At 35.8% G+C, this 14495-nt stretch overlaps 1 protein-coding gene across 2 annotated transcripts; it reads right to left on the bottom strand.

The window, feature by feature from the left end:
* Positions 1 to 551: 551 nt before the first annotated feature.
* Positions 552 to 8081, bottom strand: arr3b (arrestin 3b, retinal (X-arrestin)). 2 transcript variants are annotated; one of them, XM_036942915.1, is made up of 16 exons: positions 7959 to 8081; positions 6881 to 6914; positions 5805 to 5835; positions 5517 to 5577; positions 5371 to 5415; positions 5068 to 5261; positions 4770 to 4829; positions 4608 to 4684; positions 4349 to 4484; positions 4135 to 4219; positions 3977 to 4049; positions 3679 to 3816; positions 3442 to 3549; positions 1845 to 1898; positions 1647 to 1676; positions 552 to 1225 (listed from the first exon to the last, which is right to left on the bottom strand). In XM_036942915.1, exons 2-15 carry the CDS (start codon positions 6886 to 6888, stop codon positions 1664 to 1666), a joined length of 1083 nt encoding a protein of 360 aa, XP_036798810.1. In that variant the 5' UTR covers positions 6889 to 6914; positions 7959 to 8081; the 3' UTR covers positions 552 to 1225; positions 1647 to 1663. The 2 variants fall into 2 exon arrangements, with proteins under 2 accessions (XP_036798810.1, XP_036798809.1); XM_036942914.1 differs by lacking the exon at positions 1647 to 1676.
* Positions 8082 to 14495: the final 6414 nt, after the last annotated feature.

Here is a 14495-nt window from a genome sequence, read left to right as displayed (position 1 = left end):
TGGACAGGTGATGGCGCTATTTTTCAAAAGAAAGTGTAGGGGCCACATGATTGTAGGTTTACAATTTTCTTTGTTGCAAGCAATGTTGTAAAATGTCATGTGATGGTTTAAATGTTCTAAATTATTAGGCTGTGGGCCTACGTGACTGCATTAGCCATGTGTGACACGGTAGTAACCATAATTTGCAATCATGTTTCCCAGGGGACCCTAATTAGCACGGAGCATGTAAAAGATTTAAAGCACCCCAGTCCTGTTTGTACCTGGTTTCAGTTTGTACCTGAATGTCCTCTGCGTGTATTGGCTGTGTGGTGTTGCTACATCGGTCATTTGTTTCAGAGCCATGCGGTCTTAATTATTTTGGGGTGTGGTTGAATGTTGGTTTATCTTTATCAGTCTTTGGTGATTTTAAGATTGACAAAATCTAAGAGCTTATTGCTTTGAAAGGTTTGGAGAGACTGATGGCTGTGGGGCATTGCTAATCATCAGAGGAAAGAAGCAGTGAACCAGAAGAATACAGTGAGCAGATACACATGAAGACTTGACACAGGAAGTAGGAGGTGAACATCTTTTAATATTTTTCTGTTGTCATAAGAGTGCGCCAATCAGGTTCCTGCAGTCTTGTCCCAACATACCGCTGCCCATCCATCCATTTAACACAAACGCTACTAAAACAAGTTTGTTCCTTTTGAGATATCTTAGAATTTGTTGCACAAGTTATTATATATTCTTTATTGCAGAGTTCACTTGTAAAAGGCAAACATTTAAAACTACATAAATTACATGTTGACCTATAGTGGCTAGTAATGAATTGTGTTGTGTTGTGTGCTTTGTTAAAGGGGATTCTGAGCTCCCTCGTCTAACTGGGATATGACAACATCCCAGTGTGTGTGATTGGTGTAGAATGCATGTGCCCTTATCAATAGATTTAATGTTGAAGTAAGGTTTGGGCACAAACGTCAATTGAACGTCCATTTCACGTTGGTTCAAAGTCATTTTGTTGAAATGACATGGGAACAACATTAATTCAACCATTGTGTGCCCAGTGGGAAGATAGTAAAAAGAATGCATATTGTTATGATAGTCTCGGGTGTTCTGTGTTTTCCTATTGGTGTTTAGTTTCTCTGGCGTCCGTTGGCCGTCTGAATCTGCTGTCTGTCGCGGTTTCTCTTCCTTGTTGCCCTTCTGCATCTTCTGTTGAGGAATCTACTCAAATTTGATATCCGTTCTAGATGGGGAGACATGGACAGACATCACATCAGCTATCTGACAAGGAATTGCTTGAATATGTAGTTGTTCTGTTCAATTGTTTTTCTTTCGTTTGAGTCCACAATCAAACCGTGATCTCTTGTGCACTGTGCTGCAGTAGAATTGCTATCATCTTTAATTGCCATATTTATCCAAGTATGTGTTCATTTTGCAACACAATACTTTACCATAGCAAGAGGATACATTGTGCACTTCTTTACTTAAGAGCTAAGGCTGGTGTAATTATATACCTTGATTGCATCTCCTATGGGCAACAACGCAAAACATTTATTTCCCATGCAACAGTCAACCCTTTCCCCATTGTTGCCAAATATAGCTTTTGCATCCCTTGAAGAAGTGAACATCGAGCCTAAAACATGTTACATTGGGAGTGACCTCACCTGCACTACAGAGGCATTTACTCCACTGGGCTGTAGTTCAAGAAACGCACAAACACATAGGATCAGAATTCTTATGGAAACAATTGGAAAATATTGAATCATTGGAAAAAAAACTGAAATAGTCACACATGCCAGAATATCGTCACACATTAATCAGCCATGTCACACTGATAAACCACATAGTAGAGTTGTACTTACACATCTGCGGGTTTGGGGGACATCAATACCAAGGGGACTTCTACTCCGACATCACTGTGGCGAAACAAACATTTACATTGTCAGTGGGCAACAATCTGTCCAACAATGCCTCACTGACACAGTATGTATATACACTGAAGAAAAATATAAACGCAACGATTTCAAAGATTTTACTGACTTACAGTTCATGTAAGGAAATCAGTCAATTGAACAATAAATTAAGGCCTAATCTATGGATTTCACATGACTGGGAATAAAGATATCGATCAGTTGGTCACAGAAACCTTAAGAAAAGGTAGGATACGGGCGTGGATCAGAAAACCAGCCAGTATGTTGTGACCACTATTTGCCTCATGCAGCGCGACACATCTCCTTCACATAGAGTTGATCAGGCTGTTGATTGTGGCCTGTGGAATGTTGTCCTACTCTTCATCAATCGCTGTGCAAAGTTGCTGGATATTGGGGGGGGGGAACTGGAACACGCTGCCGTACACGTCGATCCAGAGCATCCCAAACATACTCAGTGGGTGACATTTCTGGTGAGTATGCAGGCCATCGAAGAACTGGGACATTTTCAGCGTCCAGTAATTGTGTACAGATCCTTACGACATGGGGCCGTGCATTATCATGCTGAAATATGAGGTGATGGCGGCGGATGAATGGTAAGGCAATGGGCCTCAGGATCTCGTCACAGTATCTCCGTGCATTCAAATTACAATTGTGTTCATTGTCCGTAACTTATGCCTGCACATACCATAACCCCACCGCCACCATGGGGCACTTTGTTCACAATGTTGACATCAGCAAACCGCTCACCCATACAATGCCATACACGCTGTCTGCCATCTGCCCGTTTACAGTGCCTGCCTCGGAGTCATCGGTGAAGAGCACACTTCATGGAAGCTGAGCATTTGCCCACCGAAGTCGGTTACAACGCCGAACTGCAGTCAAGTCAAGACCCTGGTGAGGACGACGAGCACGTGAATGAGCTTCCCTGAGACTGTTTCTGACAGTTTGTGCAGGAATTCTTTGGTTGTGAAAACTCAGTTTCATCAGTTGTCCGGGTGACTAGTGTCAGACAATCCTGCAGGTGAAGAAATCAGATGGAGGTCCTGGGCTGGCGTGATTACACATGGTCTGTGGTTGTTAAAGCCGGTTGGACGTACTGCCAAATTCTCTAAAACAACATTGGTAGAGAAATTAACTCAATTCTCTGGCGGACATTCCAACTGCACTCTCCCTCAACCTTGGAGACATCTGAGGCATTGTCTTGTGTAACAAAACTGCACATTTTAGAGTGGCTTTTTATTGTACCCAGCACAACATGCGCCTGTGTAATGATCATGCTGTTTAATCAGCGTCTTGATATGCCACACCTGTCAGGCTGATGGATTATCTTGGCAAATGAAAAATGCTCACTTACAGGGATGTAAACAAATTTGTGCACAACATTTGACAGAAATACACTTTTTATGCATATGGTTAATTTCTGGGATATTTTCTTTCAGCTCATGAAACGGGACCAATACTTTCCATGTTGCGTTTATATTTTTATTCAGTATATACATGCATGTCATATATCAACTCCAGTTCTCACCTGGCTGTTAGGCCTCCCAAGAGGCCTCCGCTGGAGACCAAGAGGTTCACCTTGATTTTGTAAGAGACCATGATTCCCTGCATTCCTTTATCCATGCCAGGACGGATGCTAGGAGAGGGGAGGGGAGGACAAGGATGGGTTACCTCAGGCATTTCAATTCAGTAAATGTTTTTTAATCATCTACAGAAGGAGAGGAGGGTGTGGTTGAGCTATGTCTTGGGGAACCCACTGACTCACATTGTGGTGGAAGCCAGGTTGGTATCCTCATCCTTTAGTCTGCCGTCCACGGCCAGACCACGCTTCTCTTTGTTGTTGGACAGCAGAGGAATCACCGTGAACGTCTTCTCCAGGGTGGATTCACCTTTTATTTCCTCCCTGCACAGGATGACCACACAAACAGGAAGTTGTGATCCACCAACAGTGAAAATACAAATATATTTTATTATTGTTTGAGTTGAGTATTGGGGTAAAATAGACATAAGGATTAGTAATTCTAGATTGCAGTAGTAACGGAATGAATGTGTTCTTGACTTACGCAAATTCCTCAGTAAGAACCGTCTTGGAATATTTATCAGACTGGTAAAGCAACACCTCTGTTGTCTGCTCAACTGGTCAGAAAGAGATGTTTCAGCCATAATCAAGATTTGAAACACATGTACAAACGCAATGAGAACTCGCGTCACAACCACTCACCTGTAATTTTGATTTTCTTCACCACTTTGGTGGTTTCATTGTTGATTTTGACATTTACAGGGATTGGGTCTCCATGGAAATAGAGCTGAAGGTCACCAAATGAAAGCAAACATGTTCAAATCAAAAGGTATCATACAGAAGGACCCATCAATAGAAAACTAGCACAGTAATCAATGTTTTCCTAGGCTTACAGAATAAAAGTCTACAGGCCTACCTCCTTCTCTATGGAGGCCTCCAGGTGGACTGGCTTGTCAGACATCATGAAGTTCTTGCTGATGTCAGCCTTTGGTCCAGCACCCACTTTGCCTGGGGCAAACTGGATCTTACGAATGATCAGACGGCAAGTGTCCCTGACAGGAGAGAGGAAGAGAGCGAGAAAACCATCAGAATACACAATAATCTGATTCCTAGCCACAGCAAATGGCATGTACTGAACAGTTGTGTGAAATTTGTGGCATTCCACTAATACATACTTCTTGCTAATTTTCTCATCAGGGTCATCTGCCTCCTTGGCGATGTATGCTTTCACCTCATAGTCAACACCACAAGACTGCAGGGGTAGAAAACATTTGTCTTTAATGAAAGGTTTAAAACGAGAGATTGAAAGAGCGAGAGAAAGAGAGAAACTAACGTACCTTGCCAGCATCCTCTGGTGCGGGCTGAAGGCCGACTGAGCATGGCAGGTTGGTATCAATCTGAAATGGACAGGAAGGAAGAGGTGATGAGATGTGAATATATACAAACCAACAGTCTAGTATGTGCATTCCCTGAATGAGAATGTCCATGGTGACAAAGTCTCTGATGTGGTTTCCAACACCGTCTAAGAGAGTGGACTGTAATCACACTTTGTGTGGCTGAACAGTGAGCTCTGCACTGACATATTGTGTGATGCCATGTGAAGGATGAGATGGAAGGCAACACAGTGAGACTCACAGTGAAAGTGAAGGGATGGCCTTGGTCCCCACATTTCTTCAGGAGGGCCTCCTGCATGGGGGTGTTGGCTGGATTGGTGCCAACAACAGGGTAGATCTGCATCCTTTTAACCCAGATGTCTTTTCTGAATGACAGCCCGATCACATCCAGGTCGTCACTACCATAACGGAAGGCGCATGCCAGATACACCCATACTGCAGAAAGATAGGGCTTCGGTATTAAGACTGAACCTCGATTGGTTGAATGTGACTTCATGCATGTTTTCAGGGTTCAATAGATACAGTGAAATCAACTGAATGTTACCTTTCCTGCCTTCAAGTTCAGCGGGGTCCACCTTGATCACCCCATCTGCAAGAGAAGATGTAGATATAACACACACACACTCACATGTACACTACTCTGTAAAGGGCAGTAACGCCTAAAGATATTCAGAAAACTTTAGAACACACCGACGATGTCAACACTCTCCACATGGTCCACAAAGTCTCTCTTCCCCAGGTAGAGAGCAATCTAGGGAAAAGGAAAGCGAGAGGTTACTTCCTGCCTGACATCAACACCATATGGATAGGCCTAATCTCAGTTATCTTGATGGAGCCTGAAGAATCGCAGTGCTGTATACATATAGGTTGGCTCTGTTGGAGAAAGCCTGTGGATTCCTGCTCTGTTATGTGATAAGTGCGTCAGAGCAGGCCCTGACCAGTGTGTCCCTCAGTGATGATGTCAAAGTGGGTTCTTACTGATTCGTTGCCACTGGTCTTCTTGTAGACTCTACAGAGGGAGGGTGATAGGAAGAGTCAGGAGTTTAGATTCTAGATTGGATTCAACAAATCTGTGTCATGGTCGGACATCCCAGTACGTTGCTTAATTCATAGTGACCTACTCTAACTGACCTGTTGTCAGCTACAGTTAAAGGATGAGGCCTATACCCCCCCCCCCCCCCCCCCCCCCCCCCCCCCCCCCCTCCTCCCACTGAGGCTAGGGATGGATTAGGACCCAGGGTGGCATGTTAGCCGCTGGCATTACTGGTACAACCACCTAACTTTACATAACACTTATGCAACCATGGATCTGTCTGAAGGGGAACCTGACCTACACTTTGCTTTGATCTGGTTACAACAGAAACACTACTGAGGAGTTGTTGACAATTACTTGGTTTCCATATTCATTTTCTCAGGTATGTTGTTTTCCAAAGATATCTCATAATGTCTCCCCGAGTAGCGCAACGGTCTATGGCACTGCATCTCAGTGCAAGAGGCGTCACTACAGTCCCTGGTTTGAATCCAGGCTAAATCACATCCAGATGTGATTGGGAGTTCCATAGGGCGGTGCACAATTGTCCCAGTGTCGTTTGGCCGGGGTAGGCCGTCATTGTAAATAAGAATTTGTTCTTAAATTATTTTTTTATATAAATAATAGAATCCTATCTATTCCTTTTCTCCTATTTTTATATCAGTTTAACCATCAATATAGTGTGCATCGCTTGCCTATTTACTTGCGTATGCTAGGCTCTGGGCTGTTAATTCTAAACTGCTCTATTCCGGATCTAATCCAGAGATGATCCGTCCTAATCAGGATTTATCTGGATCCTCTTAACATAAAGCCCCAGAGGTGTCACACAGCCCTGATAGCCTTAGGCAATAGGTTAGGTGTCAGGGAGAGTTGGGATGTGCAAAAAAACTAATTTCCAATTCGCACATCCGTATTAATACAAACTTGTACATGTGTGAAGTTGGACAAATATAAGCACCCACCTAATTATTATTATTATAAATTAGCCATCGTTAGTTGATGAGTAAATTTAAAAGATACTCACTTTGCCATGTCTGTGGTGAATTGGATGAGGTTGTCTGTAGAGGTAGAAAATAAAAATAATGGCCAATAAGGGACAGCATTACAATACAATAACAAGTACAGTACAGCTCAACACAATAGAAAAGGCACTGTAACATTTTCCTAACTGAGATCGCAAGTAAGTTATATGGTGAAGCTGGACAAAGGGAGTAGAAAACAAACAAATTAGTCTTTGATTTGTCTAAACCAGTGTAGCTAATCACTAGGAGGGGAGATTAACATAACGATGCACTGGTCCCCTAATCTGAGTTGAGGTCAGATTAATCCCCCAAATGGCTGTCGTAACAAATTCAAGTCAACTTCATAGAAACACGGTTCAAGATGCTAACCCTCCCGGGTTGTCTGAAGTTCTCCATAAGTGGCCTTAACCTATCAGCAAGTATTAAAGCTGTTCAAATCTGAGCTGGTCCGATTTAACTCTGTACACTGTCTAAGCCTGTCCGAGGCTGCCAATATAAATATACTACAATGATTACCAATACAGGTGATGGATGAATATATTTTAAATGGGCACATCACCTGCCCTGTCCCTTCAAAGGTGGTAGAAGTTGGTCAAATCCTTCCTAGTCTACAATAAATAAAACATTATACTCTGTGCCTAGTGTCAGTTCTAAAAACATTACATAGATACAGTATATCTGCAATGAAAAATTTAGCCAAAATGTTCATTCCATCCCATGACAATAAGGCAAGGGGAACAATTCCATCCCTAGGCAGCCCCAGAGTATAGGTTATTGTTCTAGTGCATCCCTAACCTGAGCACGATTAGAGCTAAAGCATGCTCAAACTGAAAACTATTTTCCATCCTTGCAGTGAAGGCTACACTGCACACCCATCTATATATTCTAGTCAGTCATTCCTAAAATCAGCATTATAGTTATCACTTATGATACAGGTTTAAATGCAGATACAGTTCTCTGAGATGTAAACAAGATATGGTGTCATGCACGATATAATCCTCCATGCATGATGTCATCTTTCCCCAGTAGGCTATGCTGTGGATGTAAAGCAGGGTCAGCCGGGGCTTGCAGTGTACTCACCTCCTCAGTGTCCTGACTGTGTCTTTTGTCTGAGCGTTTGTGAGCCTCCTTCACCTCCCGTCCTCCGGTCTTATAACTCGACCTCTCAACCTCGCCACCCTCCCCTCAGCTTCCCCGGGCACGTTATAGGACACTACATTTAGGCCCAATCCTATTAATTCATTAGCTGGCTGCTGTTTTGGAGAGACAACAGGGTTAAAAATAAGCAGAGTAGGTGACTTAAAGGGATCAGCTCCTGAGTAATGTGTTGTTGAATGAGTGGGTGTGAAGAGTAGAGGGCATTTGGTTGGATTACAGGAAATGTATTGTAACAAGGGTCTTGCCCTTTGTCAGTCTACATTTCTGTGGGAGAGTTGTGCTCTCTGAGTCCACTTTGGGCTTGTATTCTCCGTGGTGCTTTGGCTTGCACTATGAGTCAGAAGAGAAGCATAAAAATACCATTGGCGATGCCACCGCCCAAAAGGGTACCAGTCTTTCCCCCTAGTGTGTGTATTTGTGGCATACAGGCCATGTGTCTGTCTTTCTGTCTGTGTCTTCCTGTCTGTTTTTCTGTGTCTGTTTATCTGTCTTTATCTGTCTGTGTCTGTATGTGTGTCTGTTTAAGATCTTATCATGAACCACTAAGTAAACAATTATGTACCAAATAGGGGTTTTCTTACTTAACTTTTTCATGTGGTTATGTCACTAAAACTCTTTCATGTGGTTATGTCACTAAAACTCTTTCAGGTGGTTATGTCACTAAAACTCTTTCATGTGGTTATGTAACTTAACTCTCTCATGTGGTTATGTTAATAAAACTCTTTAATGTGGTTATGTAACTTAACTCTTTAATGTGGTTATGTAACTTAACTCTCTCATGTGGTTATGTTAATAAAACTATTTAATGTGGTTATGTAACTTAACTCTCTCATGTGGTTATGTTTCTTAACTCTTTAATGTGGTTATGTTACTTAACTCTTTAATGTGGTTATGTAACTTAACTCTCTCATGTGGTTATGTTAATAAAACTCTTTCATGTGGTTATGTCACTAAAACTCTTTCAGGTGGTTATGTCACTAAAACTCTTTCATGTGGTTATGTAACTTAACTCTCTCATGTGGTTATGTTAATAAAACTCTTTAATGTGGTTATGTAACTTAACTCTCTCATGTGGTTATGTTTCTTAACTCTTTAATGTGGTTATGTTACTTAACTCTTTAATGTGGTTATGTTACTTAACTCTTTCATGTGGTTATGTAACTTAACTCTCTCATGTGGTTATGTTAATAAAACTATTTAATGTGGTTATGTAACTTAACTCTCTCATGTGGTTATGTTTCTTAACTCTTTAATGTGGTTATGTTACTTAACTCTTTAATGTGGTTATGTAACTTAACTCTCTCATGTGGTTATGTTAATAAAACTCTTTAATGTGGTTATGTTACTTAACTCTTTCATGTGGTTATGTAACTTAACTCTTTCATGTGGTTATGTAACTTAACTCTTTAATGTGGTTATGTTACTTAACTCTTTCATGTGGTTATGTAACTTAACTCTTTCATGTGGTTATGTTAATAAAACTCTTTAATGTGGTTATGTTTCTTAACTCTTTAATGTGGTTATGTTAATACAACTCTTTAATGTAGTTATGTTACTTAACTCTTTAATGTGGTTATGTTTCTTAACTCTTTAATGTGGTTATGTTAATAAAACTCTTTAATGTGGTTATGTTACTTAACTCTTGAATGTAGTTATGTTACTTAACTCTTTAATGTGGTTATGTTAATAAAACTCTTTAATGTGGTTATGTTTCTTAACTCTTTAATGTAGTTATGTTTCTTAACTCTTTAATGTGGTTATGTTAATAAAACTCTTTAATGTGGTTATGTTTCTTAACTCTTTAATGTAGTTATGTTACTTAACTCTTTAATGTGGTTATGTTAATAAAACTCTTTAATGTGGTTATGTTTCTTAACTCTTTAATGTAGTTATGTTACTTAACTCTTTAATGTGGTTATGTTAATAAAACTCTTTAATGTAGTTATGTTTCTTAACTCTTTAATGTAGTTATGTTTCTTAACTCTTTAATGTAGTTATGTTACTTAACTCTTTAATGTGGTTATGTTAATAAAACTCTTTAATGTGGTTATGTTTCTTAACTCTTTAATGTAGTTATGTTTCTTAACTCTTTAATGTGGTTATGTTACTTAACTCTTTAATGTGGTTATGTTAATAAAACTCTTTAATGTGGTTATGTTTCTTAACTCTTTAATGTAGTTATGTTTCTTAACTCTTTAATGTGGTTATGTTACTTAACTCTTTAATGTAGTTATGTTTCTTAACTCTTTAATGTGGTTATGTTACTTAACTCTTTAATGTAGTTATGTTTCTTAACTCTTTAATGTGGTTATGTTTCTTAACTCTTTAATGTAGTTATGTTACTTAACTCTTTAATGTAGTTATGTTTCTTAACTCTTTAATGTGGTTATGTTAATAAAACTCTTTAATGTGGTTATGTTAATAAAACTCTTTAATGTGGTTATGTTACTTAACTCTTTAATGTAGTTATGTTACTTAACTCTTTAATGTAGTTATGTTACTTAACTCTTTCATGTGGTTATGTTACTAAAACTCTTTAATGTAGTTATGTTACTTAACTCTTTAATGTGGTTATGTTACTTAACTCTTTAATGTAGTTATGTTACTTAACTCTTTAATGTGGTTATGTTACTTAACTCTTTAATGTGGTTATGTTAATAAAACTCTTTAATGTAGTTATGTTACTTAACTCTTTAATGTAGTTATGTTACTTAACTCTTTAATGTAGTTATGTTTCTTAACTCTTTAATGTAGTTATGTTACTTAACTCTTTAATGTGGTTATGTTTCTTAACTCTTTAATGTGGTTATGTTTCTTAACTCTTTAATGTGGTTATGTTACTTAACTCTTTCATGTGGTTATGTTACTAAAACTCTTTAATGTAGTTATGTTACTTAACTCTTTAATGTAGTTATGTTTCTTAACTCTTTAATGTAGTTATGTTACTTAACTCTTTAATGTGGTTATGTTTCTTAACTCTTTAATGTGGTTATGTTTCTTAACTCTTTAATGTGGTTATGTTACTTAACTCTCTCATGTGGTTATGTTAATAAAACTCTTTAATGTGGTTATGTTAATAAAACTCTTTAATGTGGTTATGTTTCTTAACTCTTTAATGTGGTTATGTTAATAAAACTCTTTAATGTGGTTATGTTACTTAACTCTTTAATGTAGTTATGTTACTTAACTCTTTAATGTGGTTATGTTACTTAACTCTTTAATGTAGTTATGTTAATAAAACTCTTTAATGTGGTTATGTTTCTTAACTCTTTAATGTAGTTATGTTAATAAAACTCTTTAATGTGGTTATGTTACTTAACTCTCTCATGTGGTTATGTTAATAAAACTCTTTAATGTGGTTATGTTAATAAAACTCTTTAATGTGGTTATGTTAATAAAACTCTTTAATGTGGTTATGTTTCTTAACTCTTTCATGTGGTTATGTTACTTAACTCTCTCATGTGGTTATGTTAATAAAACTCTTTAATGTGGTTATGTTAATAAAACTCTTTAATGTGGTTATGTTTCTTAACTCTTTCATGTGGTTATGTTTCTTAACTCTTTAATGTGGTTATGTTAATAAAACTCTTTAATGTGGTTATGTTTCTTAACTCTTTCATGTGGTTATGTTTCTTAACTCTTTAATGTGGTTATGTTAATAAAACTCTTTAATGTGGTTATGTTAATAAGACTCTTTAATGTGGTTATGTTTCTTAACTCTTTCATGTGGTTATGTTAATAAAACTCTTTAATGTGGTTATGTTACTTAACTCTCTCATGTGGTTATGTTAATAAAACTCTTTAATGTGGTTATGTTTCTTAACTCTTTCATGTGGTTATGTTAATAAAACTCTTTAATGTGGTTATGTTAATAAAACTCTTTAATGTGGTTATGTTACTTAACTCTTTAATGTGGTTATGTTTCTTAACTCTTTAATGTAGTTATGTTTCTTAACTCTTTAATGTAGTTATGTTAATAAAACTCTTTAATGTGGTTATGTTACTTAACTCTTTAATGTAGTTATGTTACTTAACTCTCTCATGTGGTTATGTTAATAAAACTCTTTAATGTGGTTATGTTAATAAAACTCTTTAATGTGGTTATGTTAATAAAACTCTTTAATGTGGTTATGTTTCTTAACTCTTTAATGTAGTTATGTTAATACAACTCTTTAATGTGGTTATGTTAATACAACTCTTTAATGTGGTTATGTTAATAAAACTCTTTAATGTGGTTATGTTACTTAACTCTTTAATGTGGTTATGTTTCTTAACTCTTTAATGTGGTTATGTTTCTTAACTCTTTAATGTGGTTATGTTTCTTAACTCTTTAATGTAGTTATGTTAATAAAACTCTTTAATGTGGTTATGTTACTTAACTCTCTCATGTGGTTATGTTAATAAAACTCTTTAATGTGGTTATGTTAATAAAAGTCTTTAATGTGGTTATGTTTCTTAACTCTCTCATGTGGTTATGTTAATAAAACTCTTTAATGTGGTTATGTTACTTAACTCTTTAATGTAGTTATGTTACTTAACTCTCTCATGTGGTTATGTTAATAAAACTCTTTAATGTGGTTATGTTAATAAAACTCTTTAATGTGGTTATGTTAATAAAACTCTTTAATGTGGTTATGTTACTTAACTCTTTAATGTGGTTATGTTAATAAAACTCTTTAATGTAGTTATGTTTCTTAACTCTTTAATGTGGTTATGTTAATAAAACTCTTTAATGTAGTTATGTTTCTTAACTCTTTAATGTAGTTATGTTACTTAACTCTTTAATGTGGTTATGTTACTTAACTCTTTAATGTGGTTATGTTAATAAAACTCTTTAATGTAGTTATGTTTCTTAACTCTTTAATGTAGTTATGTTACTTAACTCTTTAATGTGGTTATGTTACTTAACTCTTTAATGTAGTTATGTTAATAAAACTCTTTAATGTGGTTATGTTACTTAACTCTTTAATGTAGTTATGTTACTTAACTCTTTAATGTGGTTATGTTACTTAACTCTTTAATGTGGTTATGTTAATAAAACTCTTTAATGTGGTTATGTTACTTAACTCTTTAATGTGGTTATGTTTCTTAACTCTTTAATGTAGTTATGTTTCTTAACTCTTTAATGTAGTTATGTTTCTTAACTCTTTAATGTAGTTATGTTTCTTAACTCTTTAATGTGGTTATGTTAATAAAACTCTTTAATGTGGTTATGTTACTTAACTCTTTAATGTGGTTATGTTTCTTAACTCTTTAATGTAGTTATGTTTCTTAACTCTTTAATGTAGTTATGTTTCTTAACTCTTTAATGTAGTTATGTTACTTAACTCTTTAATGTGGTTATGTTAATAAAACTCTTTAATGTGGTTATGTTAATAAAACTCTTTAATGTGGTTATGTTAATAAAACTCTTTAATGTAGTTATGTTTCTTAACTCTTTAATGTAGTTATGTTACTTAACTCTTTAATGTAGTTATGTTACTTAACTCTTTAATGTGGTTATGTTAATAAAACTCTTTAATATAGTTATGTTTCTTAAATCTTTAATGTAGTTATGTTTCTTAACTCTTTAATATAGTTATGTTTCTTAACTCTTTAATGTGGTTATGTTACTTAACTCTTTAATGTAGTTATGTTTCTTAACTCTTTAATGTAGTTATGTTTCTTAACTCTTTAATATAGTTATGTTTCTTAACTCTTTAATGTGGTTATGTTACTTAACTTTTTAATGTAGTTATGTTTCTTAACTCTTTAATGTAGTTATGTTACTTAACTCTTTAATGTAGTTATGTTACTTAACTCTTTAATGTGGTTATGTTACTTAACTCTTTAATGTAGTTATGTTTCTTAACTCTTTAATGTAGTTATGTTACTTAACTCTTTAATATAGTTATGTTTCTTAACTCTTTAATGTGGTTATGTTACTTAACTCTTTAATGTAGTTATGTTTCTTAACTCTTTAATGTGGTTATGTTAATAAAACTCTTTAATGTAGTTATGTTACTTAACTCTTTAATGTAGTTATGTTTCTTAACTCTTTAATGTAGTTATGTTACTTAACTCTTTAATATAGTTATGTTACTTAACTCTTTAATGTAGTTATGTTACTTAACTCTTTAATGTAGTTATGTTACTTAACTCTTTAATGTAGTTATGTTACTTAACTCTTTAATATAGTTATGTTTCTTAACTCTTTAATGTGGTTATGTTACTTAACTCTTTAATGTAGTTATGTTTCTTAACTCTTTAATGTGGTTATGTTAATAAAACTCTTTAATGTAGTTATGTTACTTAACTCTTTAATGTAGTTATGTTTCTTAACTCTTTAATGTAGTTATGTTACTTAACTCTTTAATATAGTTATGTTACTTAACTCTTTAATGTAGTTATGTTACTTAACTCTTTAATGTAGTTATGTTACTTAACTCTTTAATGTAGTTATGTTACTTAACTCTTTAA

This window comes from Oncorhynchus mykiss, chromosome 14 (genome assembly GCF_013265735.2).
Source record: "Oncorhynchus mykiss isolate Arlee chromosome 14, USDA_OmykA_1.1, whole genome shotgun sequence".
NCBI classification, from domain to species: domain Eukaryota; kingdom Metazoa; phylum Chordata; class Actinopteri; order Salmoniformes; family Salmonidae; genus Oncorhynchus; species Oncorhynchus mykiss.
The sequence above is the reverse complement of the archived record's forward strand: the minus strand, read 5'-3'. Positions and strand labels throughout refer to the sequence as shown.

Bases quoted from the DNA above. Each gene is read 5' to 3' on its own strand.
- arr3b (XM_036942914.1), bottom strand. The intron at 5,262-5,370 runs GTAACATTCAGT...ATCTTTCTGCAG, and splicing joins TGAACTTGAAGGCAGGAAAG to TATGGGTGTATCTGGCATGC. The intron at 1,226-1,844 runs GTAAGTACAACT...CTCCCCATCTAG, and splicing joins TCCCCCAAACCCGCAGATGT to AACGGATATCAAATTTGAGT.